Below are 18,964 nucleotides of genomic sequence, written 5' to 3' on the forward strand. Positions count from 1 at the left end.
TTTAAGCCAGCATAAGGGCTCCAACCCCTGAGTTGAGCAGTTTTCCATTTAGCCGACATTAGGGCTCCAATCCCTGAGTTGAGCGTTTTTGCTTTTAGCCGACATTAGGGCTCCAATCCCTGAGTTGAGCGTTTTTCCTTTAGCCAGCATTAGGGCTCCAATCCCTGAGTTGAGCATTTTTCATGTTAGCAAGCATTAGGGCTCCAATCCCTGAGTTGAGCATTTTTCTTTTAGCCAACATTAGGGCTCCAACCCCTGAGTTGAGCGTTTTTCCTTTAGCCAGCATTAGGGCTCCAATCCCTGAGTTGAGCAATTTGCTTTTAGCCGACATTAGGGCTCCAATCCCTGAGTTGAGCGTTTTTCTTTAGCCAGCATTAGGGCTCCAATCCCTGAGTGGAGCGTTTTTTTCTGTTAGCCGACATTAGGGCTCCAATCCCTGAGTTGAGCGTTTTTTTTTTCATTTAGCCGACATTAGGGCTCCAATCCCTGAGTTGAGCGTTTTTTCATTTAGCCAGCATTAGGGCTCCAATCCCTGAGTTGAGCAGTTTTCCATTTAGCCGACATTAGGACTCCAATCCCTGAGTTGAGCATTTTTCTTTTAGCCGACATTAGGGCTCCAATCCCTGAGTTGAGCAGTTTTTCCATTTAGCCAGCATTAGGGCTCCAATCCCTGAGTTGAGCAATTTTCCGTAAGCCAGCATTAGGGCTCCAACCCCTGAGTTGAGCAGTTTTTTATTTTTTAGCCAGCATTAGGGCTCCAATCCCTGAGTTGAGCATTTTTCATGTTAGCCAGCATTAGGGCTCAAATCCCTGAGTTGAGCATTTTTCTTTTAGCCAACATTAGGGCTCCAATCCCTGAGTTGAGCATTTTTCCTTTAGCCAGCATTAGGGCTCCAATCCCTGAGTTGAGCAATTTGCTTTTAGCTGACATTAGGGCTCCAATCCCTGAGTTGAGCGTTTTTCTTTAGCCAGCATTAGGGCTCCAATCCCTGAGTTGAGTGTTTTTTCCTTTAGCCAACATTAGGGCTCCAATCCCTGAGTTGCGCGTTTTTCCTTTAGCCGACATTAGGACTCCAATCCCTGAGTTGAGTGTTTTTTCCTTTAGCCAGCATTAGGGCTCCAATCCCTGAGTTGCGCGTTTTTCCTTTAGCCGACATTAGGACTCCAATCCCTGAGTTGAGCATTTTTCCTTTAGCCAGCATTAAGGCTCCAACCCCTTAGTTGAGCGACTTTCTTTTAGTCAACATCAGGGCTCCAATCCCTGAGTTGAGCGATTTTCCTTTAGCCAGCATTAGGGCTCCAATCCCTGAGTTGAGCAACCTTCCTTTAGCCGACATTAGGGCTCAAATCCCTAAGTTGTGCATTTTTACCTTTTGCGACATTAGGGCTCCAATCCCTGAGTTGCGCTTTGTAGACTAGAGTTTTTCCAATCCCCTCATCAGTGCTGTAAATTTTCATGACAATTAACTCACGAAATTTGCCTAGTGAAACTGGGGCAGAAAATTTTGTTCGTTTGTTTTGTTGTCTCAGCAGGTCTGACCTCGAGGTGCATGGATCGAGACGACCTACGGGATGAGTCTCAATCCAGAATAAAGAAAAGAAGAAAAGAATAAAAAAGGGAGATGTTCCCACATATAGGAACAAATAAAGGGCAGGTCGCTCAAAAATTGGATCAAATTCCCGAGCTCCGCCAATCCTGTTTCACTCAATACTGCAGAAATAAACAAGCACCTACAACTTACGAGCATCAAGATTCAGATCGAATTCTACAAGCAGAATTAGCTAAGACCCAAGATCAAGTTGCAAAAGAGTTATAGATAGGAATCTTGTAACTAGCGGTTGACAGGCATAAGTAGTTATTTCAGTTTTCAATTTCCTTTGGTTGTAATAAGGAGGTTAGTAAAGCAGTAGTGGCAACAGCGACAGCAGTAACAGCAAGCGTTGCAATCTTATGGTAGTCCCAGCTACCAAAGTTTCCCGAACTACATTGACCTGATTCCTGTTTAGCCCAGGATATGTAGGAAATCTTTGAAGCAAAGATTCGGTCAAATCTTTCAAAAATGTGTTTCACACGGAGTAGTCCAACGGGCAAAAATCGCTAATATCCGCTCACTTTATCTTTACACGAAAACCTCGCATGTTTTCGAACAAAGAGGGGCAGCTGTGAGCACGTGATTTTTGTTTACACGACAATTACTCCAAAAGAAATCGAAAAATAGAACAAATGGTCTTGTTGTACAATTTTTGGAATTTACGTGGCATTTTTGGTAGTTATTTGTAGTTTTGTCTGTGATTGTTTAGTTTTATCAAACAAAAATACAAAAAATATATGTCGTGTGTAAGTTTAGGATATCGTTCTACTATTAGGAATTAATCAAATCGTATTTGGTTTTGAATGAATAAAAATCACAAAAAATATTATCTTTGTTAATTTTTGTCATTTTTTGTCATTAAAGGTTGACTTTTGTTTAATTAATATATGATATTGTGTGTTAATTATTACTAAAAAGGGGAAGAAGAATCAATTAATGTCTTGTGATATAATTTTAATTTTAGGATTTTTGTAAATTCAGATTTCAATTAAAAAAAGAGAAAAAGAAAAGAAATGAGTTTAAAATAGGAATAAAACAGATTTGGGCCATTCAAATTGGACCCAAACCAGGCCCAAATCTCACCCCCACCCGGTGCAGTCTAGCCGGCCTCAAAGGCATGCGAAACGACGTAGTATAATATTGAAACTGCGTCGTTTCGCCATCAAAGATCATAGCCACTCGATCTGGATCAATCCAACGGCTCTCGTCTCACAATCCTAACCCGACCTGCTTACCCGGGTCGACCCAGCCCCTCATTAAAACCAAACGACCCCGTTTCTACACCAAACAACTCCGTCCTATCCCTCACTAATCAATCCAGGCCGTTGAGATCATTGGATCTAACGGCTCAAGTTAATGCCACGTTCCATATACCCAAAACCCCCAAACCCCTCTTACCCGTTCATTTCCAAACACACACACCCCTCCCCATCATCGTCCCCTTCCCAAACACCCCCTTAGAACCCTAACGCCGCCCCCCTTTCCCTCACCATAAACCCGGCAACAACAACGCCGGTGATCCCCAGACTAACACCCCTAGTACACCTCGACCCCCTGAACACAGATCTACTAACCGTAGGTCTCGAATCTTCCCCCACCGTCTCGAATCTTTATTTGAAGATTCGAGTCGGACCCCAACCCATGCCAAACCCCCCAAATCCATACCAGATGCCCCCCTGACCTCCCTCGTGACCAAACCAAGTTTGGTTTGGTCTGAATCTAACCAGAAAACCCCGAGTCCCAAATCCGTCCTAAGAACCCTAGAAATCCAAAAAAAACTGAGTTGTTGTCCAATTAAACAAGATGTTTCGGGTCTAATAGACCTTAATTGAAGTGTTCTCAGTTGAGAACACTTCGATTAAAGTCCGTTCAACCCCTAAAAAAGAGGTTCGATTCAAAATCCGAGACAGGGCAGTCTGATTTTTAACCCTTTTAAGGTATTTCTTCTTCTTTTCTTTGTTAATTCCCTGTTGTTTGTTTTGTTATTGTTTGTTCGTATGTTTGAATGTAAGTTTGATCTGTTTCCAATTGTGTAAACTATTCTGTCCATCTCACCCAGATCTTTATTTGATCGAATTTGTTTCTATATGTTTATTACGTATAATTATAGTTTGTGTAATCGAGTCGAATAAGTTCCGTCAATTAGTTAAGTTTTCCACAAATCCCCGTGCCTATCAACATGAAATCATAATTTGTGCTTGTTCAAGTTTGGTTATCTGCTATTGATTTGTGCGCGTTGTAATTCACACAGTCGATTTGATACATGTCGTCAATTAGTTTCAGTTTGGAATGGTATTAATCTGGCTCATACGGTTGATTTGTTTACTGAGGCTTTTAAGAATTGATTGCACTGTGTTTAGCCTGTTTAGTTGAATCAAAATCACTTAAGGATTGGTTATAGCTGTTAGTTTTGATATAGATTTCAGAGTTCAATTCGAATTGATATAGGATTGTTGTCCTTGTTTGTCTACTTTTGTGGACAGCATGTGCATTGGAGCCTTTAATGGATTAAAATTAACTTGACAGCATGTGCTGTCAGGGCATATTCATGTTTCCCATACTTTGTTTAGTTTAATAAAAGGTAAACCACTTTTAATATTAAAGATGAGGGATGTCAGGGGAATCTGATGGGGGGGTTACCTTTCTTTAGTTTGTGAGTAGAAAAACAGAAAAGAGAACATGAGGGGAGTTCAGTTTTAAATAAGAGACGAACAGGCTGGAAAGAGGGGAATTCCTTTCTATAAAAACAGGAAAGTCTCCATTGGTTAGGGGCAGACATTAGGAGTTCGAAAAAAGAAAGGAAAAGAGTTGAAAGAGAGGCAGAACAATCAGAAAAAGAGAGGGGTTTAGACAGTTTTCGGCCATCAAAAACCTCTCTAAAAAATCTATCTCCCTTTAAGTTTTCAGTAGATAAAGAATCAGAAATAGAGGGGATTTGTGGTCGGACCAAGAGTTTAGAACCAGAAACTGGGCAAAGACCTAAGATTTTAAAACCAGGAAAAGGATAGAGAGAGAGTTGTTTCTGTATAAAGAGAGAGTTGTTTCAAGTTCAGTTGAGTCTTTTTTGGTGTTGATTTTTACTGTTGGGTTTACAAATCATTCCGGGCTTTGTTGGAGTGTTGTTTTCTGTTTTGGAATTGGTTGATGTTGGTTTGAATCTGCTACTGCTGCTGTGAATTAGTGCTGTTGCTGCTGCCATTTCTTTGCTGCTGTTGATTTTTTTCTACTCTCCCCTTCTTCTTCTTGTTTCAACATCCAGGTACACGGCTTAAGCTCACCCTGATGTAACTTTGAACTTGAATGAAATGAAGCCACATTCCTGATCTGAGCATGTTCTACACGCTTGTAGTTATGAGCATTCAACTGATTTGTAGTTGTTCAATATTTAGTTTGTTAGGAAGTGGTTTGCTGTGAACTTTTGTTATCAGTAACCTACTATGGATTGAAAACTGATTTTTAGTTAAATTCATGCTAGATGTTGTAGTTAAACTTAGAATAGGAAACCAATATTCATCCACTTGTCTCCACATTTATAGCTCCTGTACATTTAGCTGTTGAACATCAAAAGGTAACTAAAACAGGCAAATGATTTTGGAATCTGTAATTACCACGTGTAACGATGTATTAATAATGAATGGAAGTTGATACATTAGCTTTGTTTTGTTAAAATCTCAATGCCAACTTCAATATTTTGTACGTACAACTAGAAATAAACAATCGGTATTTGTTAATTTGAATAGGCACGCTCTACCCTTTCTGGATGATTACTAAATGCATGACATAACTACTTAACATATCTTCATTTCTTGTAAATTAGAATTCCATTTGGGCTGGGTTTAAAGGTTTGTGACTGACTATCTTTCGTACATATTTGAGCGCAAATTTCACGTTTACGTTAGTATGGATCTAATGACTAAGAAGTTGCACCCTTTTCAAACTTGCAATTAAGTAGGATCTTTCCTTATCTAGAGACAAACATAATAGAAAATATAGTCACTATAGGTTTTATCCTTTCAAAAAATGAGACGAGCCTCGCCAAGTACAGATGCAAATTGCGGGGCCCTCAATAATTGGTTCTAATAAATATTTAGATTTCTCGAGATGGGCTGTTTAGTAAACTTCACCGCTTTCCCTAAAGATAATAACTCGTTTGACTCTTTAGGCGCGATTTAATTAAATTACATTCTTAAATTTGGGTGCGCATTTATGCGACCCAAATCCAAATCTCGATGGAGTCGGAATGTATTAACAACCACGGGCGCATTGATTGTGACGTGGTTCGAAATGCATTTTCACGACGTTGCAATTCCATAAAAAAAATAAAAGCGGTTTTAAACTTAATAAAAGCACATAAGTCATAACATGTATTTAAATCAGATATTTAGCCATTATAACAATTTAAGCGACCGTGCTAGAACCACGGGATTCAGGGGTGCCTAACACCTTCCCTCGGGTCAACAGAATTCCTTACTTAGAATTTCTGATTTGCATACTTCATTTGGAAAGTCGAATATTTTCTTCGATTTGGGATTCAAGATAAACCGGTGACTTGGGACACCAAAAACCAAACCTTTCCCAAGTGGCGACTCTGAATTAAATAAATAATCTCATTTCGAATATTGTCACTTAAATTGGAAAAACTCCCTTGCGCATTTATCCTTTGGGGTAGGCACGTAAAAAGGAGGTGTGACAAAATATGTCTTCATGCATGGAAGACAAGGTACACTTGTCAATATTGGAGCCAAGTGGACTAATATAATGGGACAAGTGTCAAAAGACTCTCAACACTTGTCATACATGTAACCTCCTTAATTGCCTATAAATAGGTTATGGATTAGCCATCATAATCACTCAATCTTAATCAAGAATCCATCTTGCTAATCATTACTATTCTTCCTACAACATTTGTTAATTTCTGTAACAACTACAGAAAATACCTTCATCTTCTCTTCTTTCTGGGCAACTATTTTGTGTAAATTCTAAACTTCCAGCCACGAGTGCACGTGTTTGGAGGTGTTGTGGAACCTTGGGGAGTGATCGGCCTTAACGATTTGCACCTAGTTGGGCCGAAATCTCTTTTAAGGCAGTGGCTTGCCACGACACAATATTTTTGATAAGTTGTTCTTCTTTCCTTCTTGTTCTTAGTCAATATTATCTACTCATTTTTCTTACAATTTTAAAGAGATTTTACATATAATATTGACTAATGGCTACCACTTTAAATAAAACACTTCCTGATCTCTCAAAGCTTGAGCCTTTAGATGGAAATAATTATAAGCGTTGGTCCCAGAAACTTTTAATTTTCTTTGAACAATTAGAAGTTGATTATGTTTTGTTTAACGATCCTCCTGCTGATATTGTTGCTGATATTTCTAATGCTGCTAATATTATTGTTGCTGATGATGTTGCTAAGAATAAATTTAAAAAGGATAATAAACAGTGAGAGGACATCTGCTTAACCATATGACTAACCCTCTCTTTGATTTGTTTATAAATTTTAAATCTGCTAAAGTCATATGGGACAGTTTGGAGAAGAAATATGGTGCTGATGACGTGGGAAAAAAGAAGTATGTCATTGAAAAATGGATCAAGTTTCCGATGGTTGATGATAAGCCAATCATGGAACAGGTTCATGAGTATGAGAACTTGGCTGTTGATGTTTTGAACAAAGGCATGGAGATGTGTGAGGTTCTTCAGGCTAATGTTCTGCTTGAAAAGTTTTCACCTTCCTGGAGTGATTACAGGAATCAACTGAAACACAAAAAGAAAAAATTGAACTCTTCAAGAACTGATCAGTCACATGAGGACTGAGGAAGCAAACCGTCTCTAAGATGAGAAGTCTGAACGGCTTAAGGATAAGATAAAATCTTTCTCTCTTAATTCTTCCAAAGTTAACCTTGTGGAATCTTCTAGTACTTTTGTGAAAGACATGTTTAAAGGAAAACAGAAGAAAGACCAGAAGAAAAGACATGTGAAGAAGCAGAATTACTTCAATAAGCCAGAGGGCCATATTCAAAAGTCGAAAGGACCTTGCTATGTCTGCGGCAAAATTGGTCACAAGACTTTTCAGTGCAACCAGAGATAAGGACAAAGCTCAAATTGAGGAAAAGCTCCAGTCCAAGCTAACCTCACTGAGGGTGGTGATGTCATTGCTGTTGTGGTTGTTGAGGCGAACATGGTGGCTAACAAAACCGACTGGATAGTGGACATAGGCGCTTCAAGGCACCTTTGCGCCAACAAAGAGTTGTTTCACGACTTTGAGGAATCTGCTAATGGCAATTATGTCTACATGGGTAACTCCACCACAGCTGGAGTTATGGGTAAAGGAAAAACTCTTCTTAAATTAACTTCTGGAAAAACTTTAGCTTTGAACAATGTTCTGTATGTACCCTCCCTTCGTAGAAACTTAGTTTTTGGTGCATTTCTCAACAAGGTAGGTCTTAAACTTATTTTTGAATCAGATAAAGTTGTTATTTCTCGTGGGGGAGACTTTATTGGGAAGGGTTATCTTAGTGGGGGTTTATTTATCTGAACATCACTCAAGAGATTACTAATAATGCTAGTACTTTTAATTGTGCTTATGTTGCCGAGTCAATTAATTTATGGCATGGTAGACTAGGGCATGTTAATATTTCTTCTATTAAAAGACTTAGAAAAATGGAATTAATTCATGTAGTTAATGTTGATAATTTTTCTAAGTGTAGAAGCAAAACATACCAAAAAGCCTTTTAAGAATGTAACTAGTAGAAAAACAGAATTGCTTGAACTAGTACATTCAGACTTGGCAGATTTTAAGAATATTGTTAGTAAGGGTGGAAAGAAATACTACATCACCTTTGTAGATGACTTTTCTAGATACACTAAGGTATATCTTCTTAAGTCAAAAGATGAGACTGAAAGCATGTTTTTAAAATACAAGGCAGAAATAGAGAATCAATTAGACAGAAAAATCAAGAGGCTTAGGTCGGACAGGGGTGGTGAATATAGTACTAATACTCTAGAAGTCTTTTGTGAGGAAAATGGTATTATACATGAGATTAGTGCTCCCTATACTCCCCAACAAAATGGTGTAGCCGAACGGAAAAATAGAACCCTTAAGGAAATGATGAATTCTATGCTTTTGAGTTCAGGTTTATCCCATAATATGTGGGGAAATTGTTTTATCTGCATGCTATGTTCTTAATAAAGTCACTCATAAGAAGTTAGATAAAACTCCATATGAGTTATGGAAAGGGTTTGCCCCTAACTTAAAATTTTTGAAAGTGTGGGGGTATTTGGCTAAGGTTGGTCTACCTGATTTTAAACCAGTAACTGTTGGACCCAAAACTTTTGATGCTATTTTCATTGGTTATGCTTAAAATAGTGTTGCATATAAATTTATGTCTTTGAATATAGTTCTATTTGTGAATCTGGAGATGCAGAATTTTTTGAGCATGTTTTTCCATTGAAAAATAATGTGCCTAGTGATGTGCCTAATAATGCTTCTACATCTATGTCTGTTAATTCTCATATTGTGTCTTCTTCTAGTGTTACTGCTAGTGAGCATGAAAATAAACTTAGAAGAAGTAAAAGGCGTAGATTTGAAGCTAGCTTTGGTCCTGACTTTATTTCTACTTTATTGACTGAAAATATTGATCTTGATATTTTGAGTGATGAATTAACGTTAATCTATTTAATAGAAGAAGACCCTAAGACATACAGTGAAGCAATGAGGTCAATAGATGCTAGTTTTTGGAAAGAGGCCATTAAAAGTGAATTAGACTCTATAGTTTCTAATCACACTTGGGACTTAACTGATTTGCCTAAAGGTTGTAAACCCATAAGTAGCAAGTGGATGTTTAAGAAAAAATTGAGACCTGACGGTACAATTGAGAAATATAAGGCTAGACTTGTTATTAGGGGTTTTAATCAAAAGAAATACATTGATTACTTTGACACTTATTCTCCTATGACTAAGATAGCGACTATTAGAACTCTTGTTGTGTAGCCGCTATTCATAATTTAGTAATACATCAAATGGATGTTAAAACGGCTTTCCTAAGTGATGATTTAGAGGAAGAGATCTATATGTCTCAACCTGAGGGATTTATGATCCAAGGACAGGAGAATAAAGTATGCAAATTGAGAAAGTCTTTGTATGGTCTAAAGCAGGCATCTAAGCAATGGTACGCAAAGTTTAATAGCACATTAGTGGATAATGATTTTATTATTAATACATCTGATATTGTGTTTATTCCAAGATGATAGGATCAGATTGTGTTATTATATATTTGTATGTAGATGACATGTTAATCTTTGGCCCTAATGTGAATGTTGTTAATGAGACTAAGAATTTTTTGTCTTCTAAATTTGAAATGAAAGATCTTGGAAAAGCATATATGATTTAGGGGTTAAAACCAAAAGAACTTCAAATGGTTTTTCATTGTCTCAGTCTTATTATATTAAGAAAATATTGAAAAAGTTTAATTGTTTTGATGTAGCACATGTGAGAACTCCTTATGATCCCAACATACACTTGAAAAGGAATAAGGAATCTAGTATTCTCAAACTGAGTATGCTAAGATAATCGGTAGTGTAATGTTTCTCATGAATTATACATGACCTGATATTGCTTATGTTGTTAGTAAATTGAGTAGATATACTCACAACCCTAGTAGTGAACACTGGAATGCTCTTCATCGTTTGCTAAGGTATTTAAGAGGTACTATGGATTGATGTTTGCACTTAAATAAATTTTCTGCTGTTTTAGAAGGATTTTATGATGCAAACTAGGTTACTGACAATGATGAAGTTAGCTCCACTAGTGGGTACATATTTACTTTGGGTGCAGGTGCTATTTCATGGAAGTCTTCAAAACAGACTTGTATAGCACGATCTACTATGGAGTCTGAATTCATTACTCTTGAGTTGGCAGGGCAAGAAGCCGAGTGGTTGAGAAACTTATTGGCAGACGTGCCTTTGTGGGGAAGACAAGCTTTACCAGTTTCTCTACATTGTGACTCACAGGCGGCAATTGAAATTGCTAAAAATAGTGTGTACAATGGAAAAAGAAGATATATTTGCTTTAGGCATGGTGTGGTAAAACAATTGTTGAAACATGGTGTTATTTTCTTGGAATATATAAGATCCGAAAGAAATTTGACGGATCCTTTAGCCAAGGGTTTGGCAAGGAGAGTTATCCTTGAAAAGTCGAGGGGGATGGGGCTAAAGCCCATAGATTGAGAAAGTATGGTGGATACCCGTTTGTGGTCAAACGAAGCCATATGAGACCTCAATATGCACTATATTTCCTATCCCTATGGCATGGTGGTAGTGCTTTATAAGGTTGAGCTTATTTTGCTCTTAATGATTCCATAGCCTTAAGGTAGTCTATGTGTAGATAGACTTGATGGAACCACCTATGTGAGTGTAAAGGTGCGGTCGCCTTTTATGAAAGACTTGGGATGTCTTTCTAGAGCACTCATGAGACCCAAGGAATGTGCATGATCGTAAAAGCACTTTATTAGTATCGCAAAGTTTGCATAAAATTAAGGATATAGTACGTGTTGTGAGATTCTCAACTAATGTCCATTCAGTTCAAGAGTACTTCACTTTGTGGATGTTAGCTGTTGCCTCATTTCACTACGTGTCAATTCAAATCGAAAGATATTGACACTTAAGTACATGTTCCTTCTTTTGCCAGAATTGTTCGATTTTTGTCTTTGCATTAGTGAGGGATTGTTGGAATTATTCATAACGCAAAGTCAAAATTTTCTTTTTGAAATTCCATTTACAGCCAATAGCCATGAGTTTTTTTATTTATTTTTCAAATGTCCTATCTATTTTCAAGTGGCCTTTTGCATGAAGCCTTAAAGCCAAGTGTTGAATGGCTATGCAAATCTACCATATGTCTTCATGCATGGAAGACAAGGTACACTTGTCAATATTGGAGCCAAGTGGACTAATATAATGAGACAAGTGTCAAAAGACTCTCGACACTTGTCATACATGCAACCACCTTAATTGCCTATAAATAGGTTATGGATTAACCATCATAATCACTCAATCTTAACCAAGAATCCATCTTGCTAATCATTACTTTTCTTCCTACAACATTCATTAATTTCTGTAACAACTACAGAAAATACCTTCATCTTCTCTTCTTTCTAGACAACTGTTTTGTGCAAATTCTAAACTTCCAGCCACAAGTGCACGTGTTTGGAGGTGCTGTGGAACCTTGGGGAGCGACCGGCCTTAACGATTTGCACCTAATCGGGCCGAAATCGTTTTCAAAATAGTGGCTTGCCACAACACAATATTTTTGATAAGTTGTTTTCTTTCCTTCTTGTTCGTAGTCAATATTATCTAGTCATTTGTTTTACAATAAATACATTGTAAATGTTTGATGCGTCACTTGGCCACGGTAGGAACACAGCCCGAAGTGTGCCACGACATGGGCTTAAAGGCCCAATAATTCCTCAAACAAATTTAGTGCACGTCACACGTCAGTTAAAGTTTTTTTCTTCAGTGTCGCTCCTCGAAGTGGTGAGAAGAAGAGAGAGAGAGAGTAAAAACCCTAGCTCCGATCGAACGTTCAAGAAATTAATCTCCGATGGAACCCGACGAGGATTTAGGGCAAATAGCTGACGAGATCTACGCCAACGGCGATGAGAACTCGCAGCGTCACCGGCCGATTATCAGCGGCGAGCAGCTGGATATTGAGTTGTACGCCGCCTTATACAGCGGCCGAACAAAAATTATGAGGCTTCTCTTCATAGCTGATCGATGTGGCAATGCTTCAATGCAATTGGAGGCATTGAGAATGGCCTATGATGAGATTAAAAAAGGGGAGAACACGCAATTGTTCCGTGAGGTTTTACAGAAGATTGATGGACGTTTAGGACCTAATTATGGGCCGGACCCTGCTTGGTCCGACGCTGTGGATCGTCGGGCTGAGCTGAGAAAGGAGAAGCTTGAGAACGAACTCAACGCTTATAGGGTATCTTTCTTTGAACAAAGTCTTTATTCTCTATAAACCTGATTAGATCAAATAACTTTTTCAATTTAAATTTGGATATTCGGAAACAACTTGAAAAGTAATATAAATTGCTATTCTCGTCATTTTAAGATAGTGAAAATATACCGGTTACATAGTTTGAATTTCGGGAGGGAGGTCGGAGGGAACTAGAGAAGTGGCGGCGAATGTGTGTTTTGAATTTTATTTGTTTTCTTAATCAAGGTAAATTTATGGGGTTGTCTCTGTTCTTTTAGTTTTATGCTCAATTATAGTGCATACTTAGAGGTAGATCCATTTGGTTTAGCGTTAGTAATGGGCAATTGATAGGATATAGAAGGAGTAAGCTTGTTGAGCTAATTTTTTTCATCATGATACATTGGCCACTCGGGGAGGCTTTCTAAATATATTAGTAATAGTTCATTGTAAGCAACCATGTGTAATGTACAGAATTTTGACTCTGACTTGTGTTAATGAAATTGACTTATAACAAAAAAAATGAGGAAATCATGTCCAATTCATTACCAAGAAAAAAAGAAGAAACCATGATGGTTAGTAATTATTCTTTGAGAAGTATGAAAACTTTAGAAGGCTGTGCTATCCTTATGAAACATTTTTAATTCTAAGTAGATACTGGTTAGATGCCTGCTTGGCCGTTCTCAAATTTTTCTCATTGTTTTGTGCCTATCACATATTTAGTGAGATTATCTTTTAATAGGAATAAGATATATTGCTACTTCAGATGAAAATTCTGAAAGTGCTCAGAACATATGGAAATTGACAGAAGAAGAGGAGTAAAAGTTAAAAATAAGGAAGGGGTTAAGGAGATCTTTCCTTGGAATAAGATTACATATATATGCATTGCATTTTGTGTATAGACAATACAAAAGACTTGTTTTTGTAAGTTTGTAAACTTGTATCCTCATTGTGTTATGCCCTGCATCTTATTAGAAACTTCATGTCTGACCAGCTTTTGTACCTGATGCCGCTGTTGGGTTAATTTTTGGTGTATATGGACAAAGAGGAATCGTAGATGTTTTGATGGCATTTCAACTTCCAACTGTCACCTGAAGTCTAAATGTTTGATGAGTCTTTTCAGCTGGAGTAACCTTTCCCCTGTAAATGATATTATCCCCCTCTTAGATTTCATTAGCTCTCTCTCAATGGTTTAGTAACCATTACCTTTTGCTCTTGGTTAACTCCCTGATCTAGAATAGTTTTTTGTACTAAGAGTTAACCAAGTTTTCTATTGTAACCTTTTGCATCTTCTTGATGCCTATAATGAAATACCTTACTTCATCAAAAAAAAAATTCCTCGAAGGGAAAATAAAGTGAATAGTCAAAGGTTCTAGCCAAGTTGGTTTCAGATTGATCAATATGGTTGGAAGTTCTTGAGTGAGATGGATTTGGGAGAATCAAAAGTAATTTTTGAAGAATTCTCTTTCTGCTTTCACCATTTTTATGAAAACACAGATTAGACCACTCTTTTACTGCAAAGTGAGCTTGTCTCAGATTTTATTAGATTAGGCCAATTGCTTTTTTTGTTTAGATAAGTCAAATTATATTTTCATCAATAACCACCAAGTAATAAAAAAAAAGGGTACAAGACATGCATGTCTGCATGTTACTCTTCTTGATGCATCAATCATCTTCCACCATGTTTGAACCATCAATACAAGATGGTATTTTCTGCTTTCACCAAAAATACTAGTGCAACAAAAGAGATGTCTTAATGCCTTCTACTTCGATGTCGCAACTTATGGAACAGTCTCGCATTCTATTCATTTCTCTTTCTACTATATCCCCTTTAACTCATAACTGTTTCAGAAGTTGACATATTATTGATCTGGCATACTATTATCATATTGACATATTTCCTGAGATAACTTGACACATAAGAATTCCTTCTTATTGGGCTTGCTTTACTTCCATACGGCCATGCATTGCTACTTTTCTCTTCATTTTGGCACACCATTGCACCTTTCCATTAGATTTTCTTTTTTTAACTGTATCATTGTAATTATTTTATTTCACTTTGTTTGACTTTATATATATCGAATTTTGTTGCTTAAGTGGAACTCATGTAACCTCCCTCTCTCTCTCCTTTTGTGTAGACAAATCTGATCAAAGAGAGCATTAGGATGGGATACAATGATTTTGGAGATTTCTACTATGCACATGGACAGCTTGGAGAGGCATTTAAGAATTATGTTCGTACACGTGATTATTGCACGACTGCAAAGCACATAATTCATATGTGTTTGAATGCAATTCTGGTCAGCATTGAGATGGGCCAGTTCACACACGTTGCAAGCTATGTTAGCAAGGCGGAGCAGAGCCAAGATGCTCTGGAAAGTCTTACAGTTGCAAAACTTCGTTGTGCTGCTGGGTTGGCTAACTTGGAGGCAAAGAAGTATAAACTTGCTGCTAGGAAGGTTTGTGATAGTCTTTTCTCACTTAGGCTTCATCAAAAAAAAAAAAAAAAAAAGAAGATAAGTCTTTCTCACTTAGGCCTACTCCAAGTTGTAGCTCAGTCTTGAATTGGCAGTAAGTGCCTTTACCGTCATCAATCGAGACAATGTGCATAGAGCTTCCTCAACTAGGTTTTTCATTTGGTAAATGTCAATTGAGGAATTTTCTTAAAATTGTTAATGTCAATTGAGGAACTTATGCTCAGTGGCCTTCTATTTTTTTTATTTTCAGTTGCAGTTCATAGCATATTACCATGTGTTTGTTATTCGGTTCTTGTTACTAGATTGAACTGGCACCACAGAAAGATTTATACATCCTTTGGTTTCATTTACTTATTTGACATTTCACTGGGTCGTTGCAGTTCCTGGAAGTTGGTCCGGAATTAGGTAACAACTACACAGAAGTTATTGCACCCCAAGATGTTGCTACTTATGGTGGACTTTGTGCACTTGCAAGTTTTGACCGAGCAGAGCTGAAGGCAATAATACAATTTTCTTTTCGTTCTTAAGTGATTTTATTGTTGAAGCTGCATGGTATAATTATGATGCAACTTGCTGATTCAGATGATTTTGTTTGGCAGAGTAAAGTTATTGACAATATTAACTTCAGGAATTTCTTGGAGTTGGTACCTGAGATAAGGGAGCTCATTCATGATTTCTACACAAGGTAACTTGGAATGTATTATGATTTAGATTTATTTTGCAGGAAGGTGTCAGTGGGTTAGACATCATTAGTCATGTCTGCCATCTGTCTGATATGTTTGTTAGAAAATGCCTTTCAATTTATTTGTATTGGCTGATGAGTTCCATATGGAACTTTTAATTAGAGCTACCCTATGGTCCTGTTTATCCTTTTTCAAGTTCAACCCCCTGATATTTTATGCATGAAATCAGCAACTTGACCTTTTCCACTATTGTCTGGTCATGTTTCTACTGTGGATGGAAGGATAAAAGTTTAAATGAGCACTGAGACGGTTGTACCTATTCTTTTGATCACCTTCAATAGGATTTCTTTGCTTAGGATAAACAAAACTGGAAATGTTTGAACTACAGAAAGAAAAGTGTATTACCTCCATTCAACCTTTTTTTTTTATGACATGTAAATATGTATTTCATTGATATACACCCAAGATGGTTTAGAGGTGGTTTGTATAAGATAGATGATCTTTTGTTTCGAGAATCCCAAATTTTCTCTACATGACAAATTATGAACTAATGGAATGAAATAAGCCCAAATGGTTGGAATGGATGTTGATGATTAATTTGTGTTTGAGGTGTAGTAGTTGTTGTATATACCAAGGATGTGGCAGCTATACTTGCTTTTCCATTTATTACCCTTGGATTAATGGAAAAAAATGAAGGATAGCACTCAGGAGAATGGATTATATCCTAGAAGAGATGTGGAGGATTTATCCTGCCTGTCTGAACATTTCGTGTGAATAATTTGATAAGCTTCTCTTTTCCTTACCTTCGAACTGTTATCTCGTTTCAAACTAAAATGATTGTATGAATTTAAAATCGAATGAACTGCCGATGTCTGGAGTTGTGTCCTGAAATTGATTTTTCCAGACTCCCCTTTCCCCTAATATACTTCATTTTTATCTATGATGCAGTCACTATGCTTCTTGTCTGGAGTATCTAGGAAATCTTAAAGCAAATCTGTTGCTTGACATCCATTTGCATGACCATGTCGAGACGCTGTATGATCAAATCCGTAACAAAGCTTTAATCCAGTATACCCACCCATTTGTCTCGGTTGATTTGAATATGATGGCCAATGCTTTCAAGACGAGTGTTGCAGGTTTGGAGAAGGAACTTGAAGCTTTGATCACTGACAACCAAATACAGGTGATGGACTAGCAACATATACTTTTGTACCCATCTTCTGTGTGGAAAGCCTTGTTATTGTTTTGTCAATTCAGTGTATAGATCATGATTGTTACTATCCTGCAGGCTCGAATCGACTCGCACAACAAAATTTTATATGCACGGCATGCTGATCAGAGAAATGCAACCTTCCAGAAGGTGCTGCAGACAGGCAGGGAATTCGACCGGGATGTCAGATCAATGCTTTTGAGAGCAAACCTTCTCAAGCATGAGCACATCCTTAGAGCCTCAAGAAAACATTGAAAACGAATAAGGACGACGACGGTAGCAGTTTTGTTTGCCTTAATATGAAGTTAGGTCTGTTGCATGAAGTTGACCATTGTCGAAAGAGGTTGGATTGAGTCTTGGAGAAAGCCATATCTTTTGGGGATCGAGAAGTTTTTCAGGATAATAGTGGATTGCTGTTCATATTATAGATTTACCAGATGCTGGAAAAGTATATATTTTTGCCTGATCTACTTCCTGCAACCTTTCTTGGTGATGTGTCATCATCAATGAATGCTAATCCATTTACTACTTTGATGAGTTTAACCTGCTGACACTTTGATGAGTGTGTTTTGCTTCAATATTGCCTCCCTTTGTATGGTTATACAGGTCTTTTTCTTTGATGAGAGATCCTTTAGGCTAGTCCGACTTAAAGCAACTAAGACCAATCACAAATGATGATAATAATAACCACCGACAGTTCATCTCTTTCATCAGCCAGGTAGTGGCGGCTGTGCTGGCAAATTTATCTGGATTCTGGACCCAGCTTTTTTTATTCATCAAATTATGTAAGTAGCATCTTTCTGAATTATGACTTGGCATCTAAAGGCTAGCGCCAAGTGAACTTTGGTGATCACTCATTTTATAAAAAAAGTTACTACTTATTTTGTATGACGTGAAGTTGAACGAATTCATCCTTAAAAAACTTACTCTCAAACTTTCATGGAATCTTACTAATTTTATATGTTGAGCAATTTCTAACCATGCGGTTTAAATACTAAAGTTTATGCTGGGATGTTAGTTTGATTTTAAGTTCTAGCACTCACCACTTAAAATAGCCAAGTTCAAGTGGTCCATTTCAAGAGTCATTTTTTTCATTTTCCCGTCACGCTCTCTTGATTTGTCAAGTAATGTGTAATTTCAATCCCTAATATGATTGCAATGGAAGTGTTAGCAAGTATTTCCTCCGTTCACTTTTACTTGTTCATTATTAATTTTGTACATTCCTTAATTATTATTTCACAGGAAAAAGATGATATTAGAAACAGGTCTTTATTATAGACTAAATTTAGCGATCACATTCAAAAGAATTGAATCTAAAAACAAATATATGGATTTTATAGGATTATATCTATACTAGGGACCACCAATATTTATGCACAGAAACATGATTAGCAGAGAAGGTTGGGTAACTGTAATAAGCCAAAAGCTAAAGTAGATTTCTCAAAATTCATTTCCAGTTTATATACACATCGTCCATAATTGCAGCTCAATATTAGATACTTCAGTTGACTTCACGATAAGTGATTGTTCTCTTTTACATAGCTTTAATGCCAGTCATTCAAAGGTATATGTTTTTCTCAATTAACTGCAGAAGAGAAAGTTGAGTATTCATGAAGGATGCATGCTCAAATTAAAGGCAGCATATAGAGGACTGACATGATCTATGTTTTAGGCAAACCATTAACTACAAAAATCTACATGTACACCTATTGTAATTGTTCGGAACCGCTCCTGGCCAGCAGTAACCCAAATTTGCAGTTTGATTCGTTTGTCATCAAGTTCTATGGTCCTTAAGATCAATACTATGAAAGAATTTTTTTTTGCATTGGAATAAATTGGCAGAAAAAGAAAGAGAAAACATCTAAATATCAATACTCATATATTCTTTATAGAGGCCATTAATATTCTTAATCTTGATGGAGACCATGTTACTGAACATTTTCGTGATTTACATTTAAGTTTAAAAGGTTCTCTATTGTTATTCAATGAGAATCCTATCTTATTGTGAAGTTTCACTTCTAATCAGTTACATC

General features: G+C 37.1%; 1 protein-coding gene across 1 annotated transcript; it reads left to right on the top strand.

Annotated features, from left to right (window-relative positions):
- The first annotated feature begins 12,064 nt into the window (after window positions 1-12,064).
- LOC104231192 (COP9 signalosome complex subunit 1) lies at window positions 12,065-17,509 on the top strand. Its single transcript, XM_009784144.2, has 6 exons — window positions 12,065-12,570; window positions 14,700-15,020; window positions 15,419-15,535; window positions 15,638-15,723; window positions 16,670-16,904; window positions 17,010-17,509. Exons 1-6 carry the CDS (start codon window positions 12,184-12,186, stop codon window positions 17,184-17,186), a joined length of 1,323 nt encoding a protein of 440 aa, XP_009782446.1. The 5' UTR covers window positions 12,065-12,183; the 3' UTR covers window positions 17,187-17,509.
- The last annotated feature ends 1,455 nt before the right edge of the window (window positions 17,510-18,964 follow it).

The sequence above is a fragment of the Nicotiana sylvestris genome, chromosome 1 (assembly GCF_000393655.2).
Source record: "Nicotiana sylvestris chromosome 1, ASM39365v2, whole genome shotgun sequence".
NCBI lineage: Eukaryota > Viridiplantae > Streptophyta > Magnoliopsida > Solanales > Solanaceae > Nicotiana > Nicotiana sylvestris.

Excerpts from the sequence above, each read along its gene's own strand:
- LOC104231192 (XM_009784144.2), top strand. The coding sequence starts at position 12,184 with ATGGAACCCGACGAGGATTTAGGGCAAATAGCTGACGAGATCTACGCC. Across the intron at positions 12,571-14,699 it reads ACGAACTCAACGCTTATAGG|ACAAATCTGATCAAAGAGAG; the intron begins GTATCTTTCTTT and ends CCTTTTGTGTAG. Across the intron at positions 15,536-15,637 it reads TTGACCGAGCAGAGCTGAAG|AGTAAAGTTATTGACAATAT; the intron begins GCAATAATACAA and ends TTTGTTTGGCAG.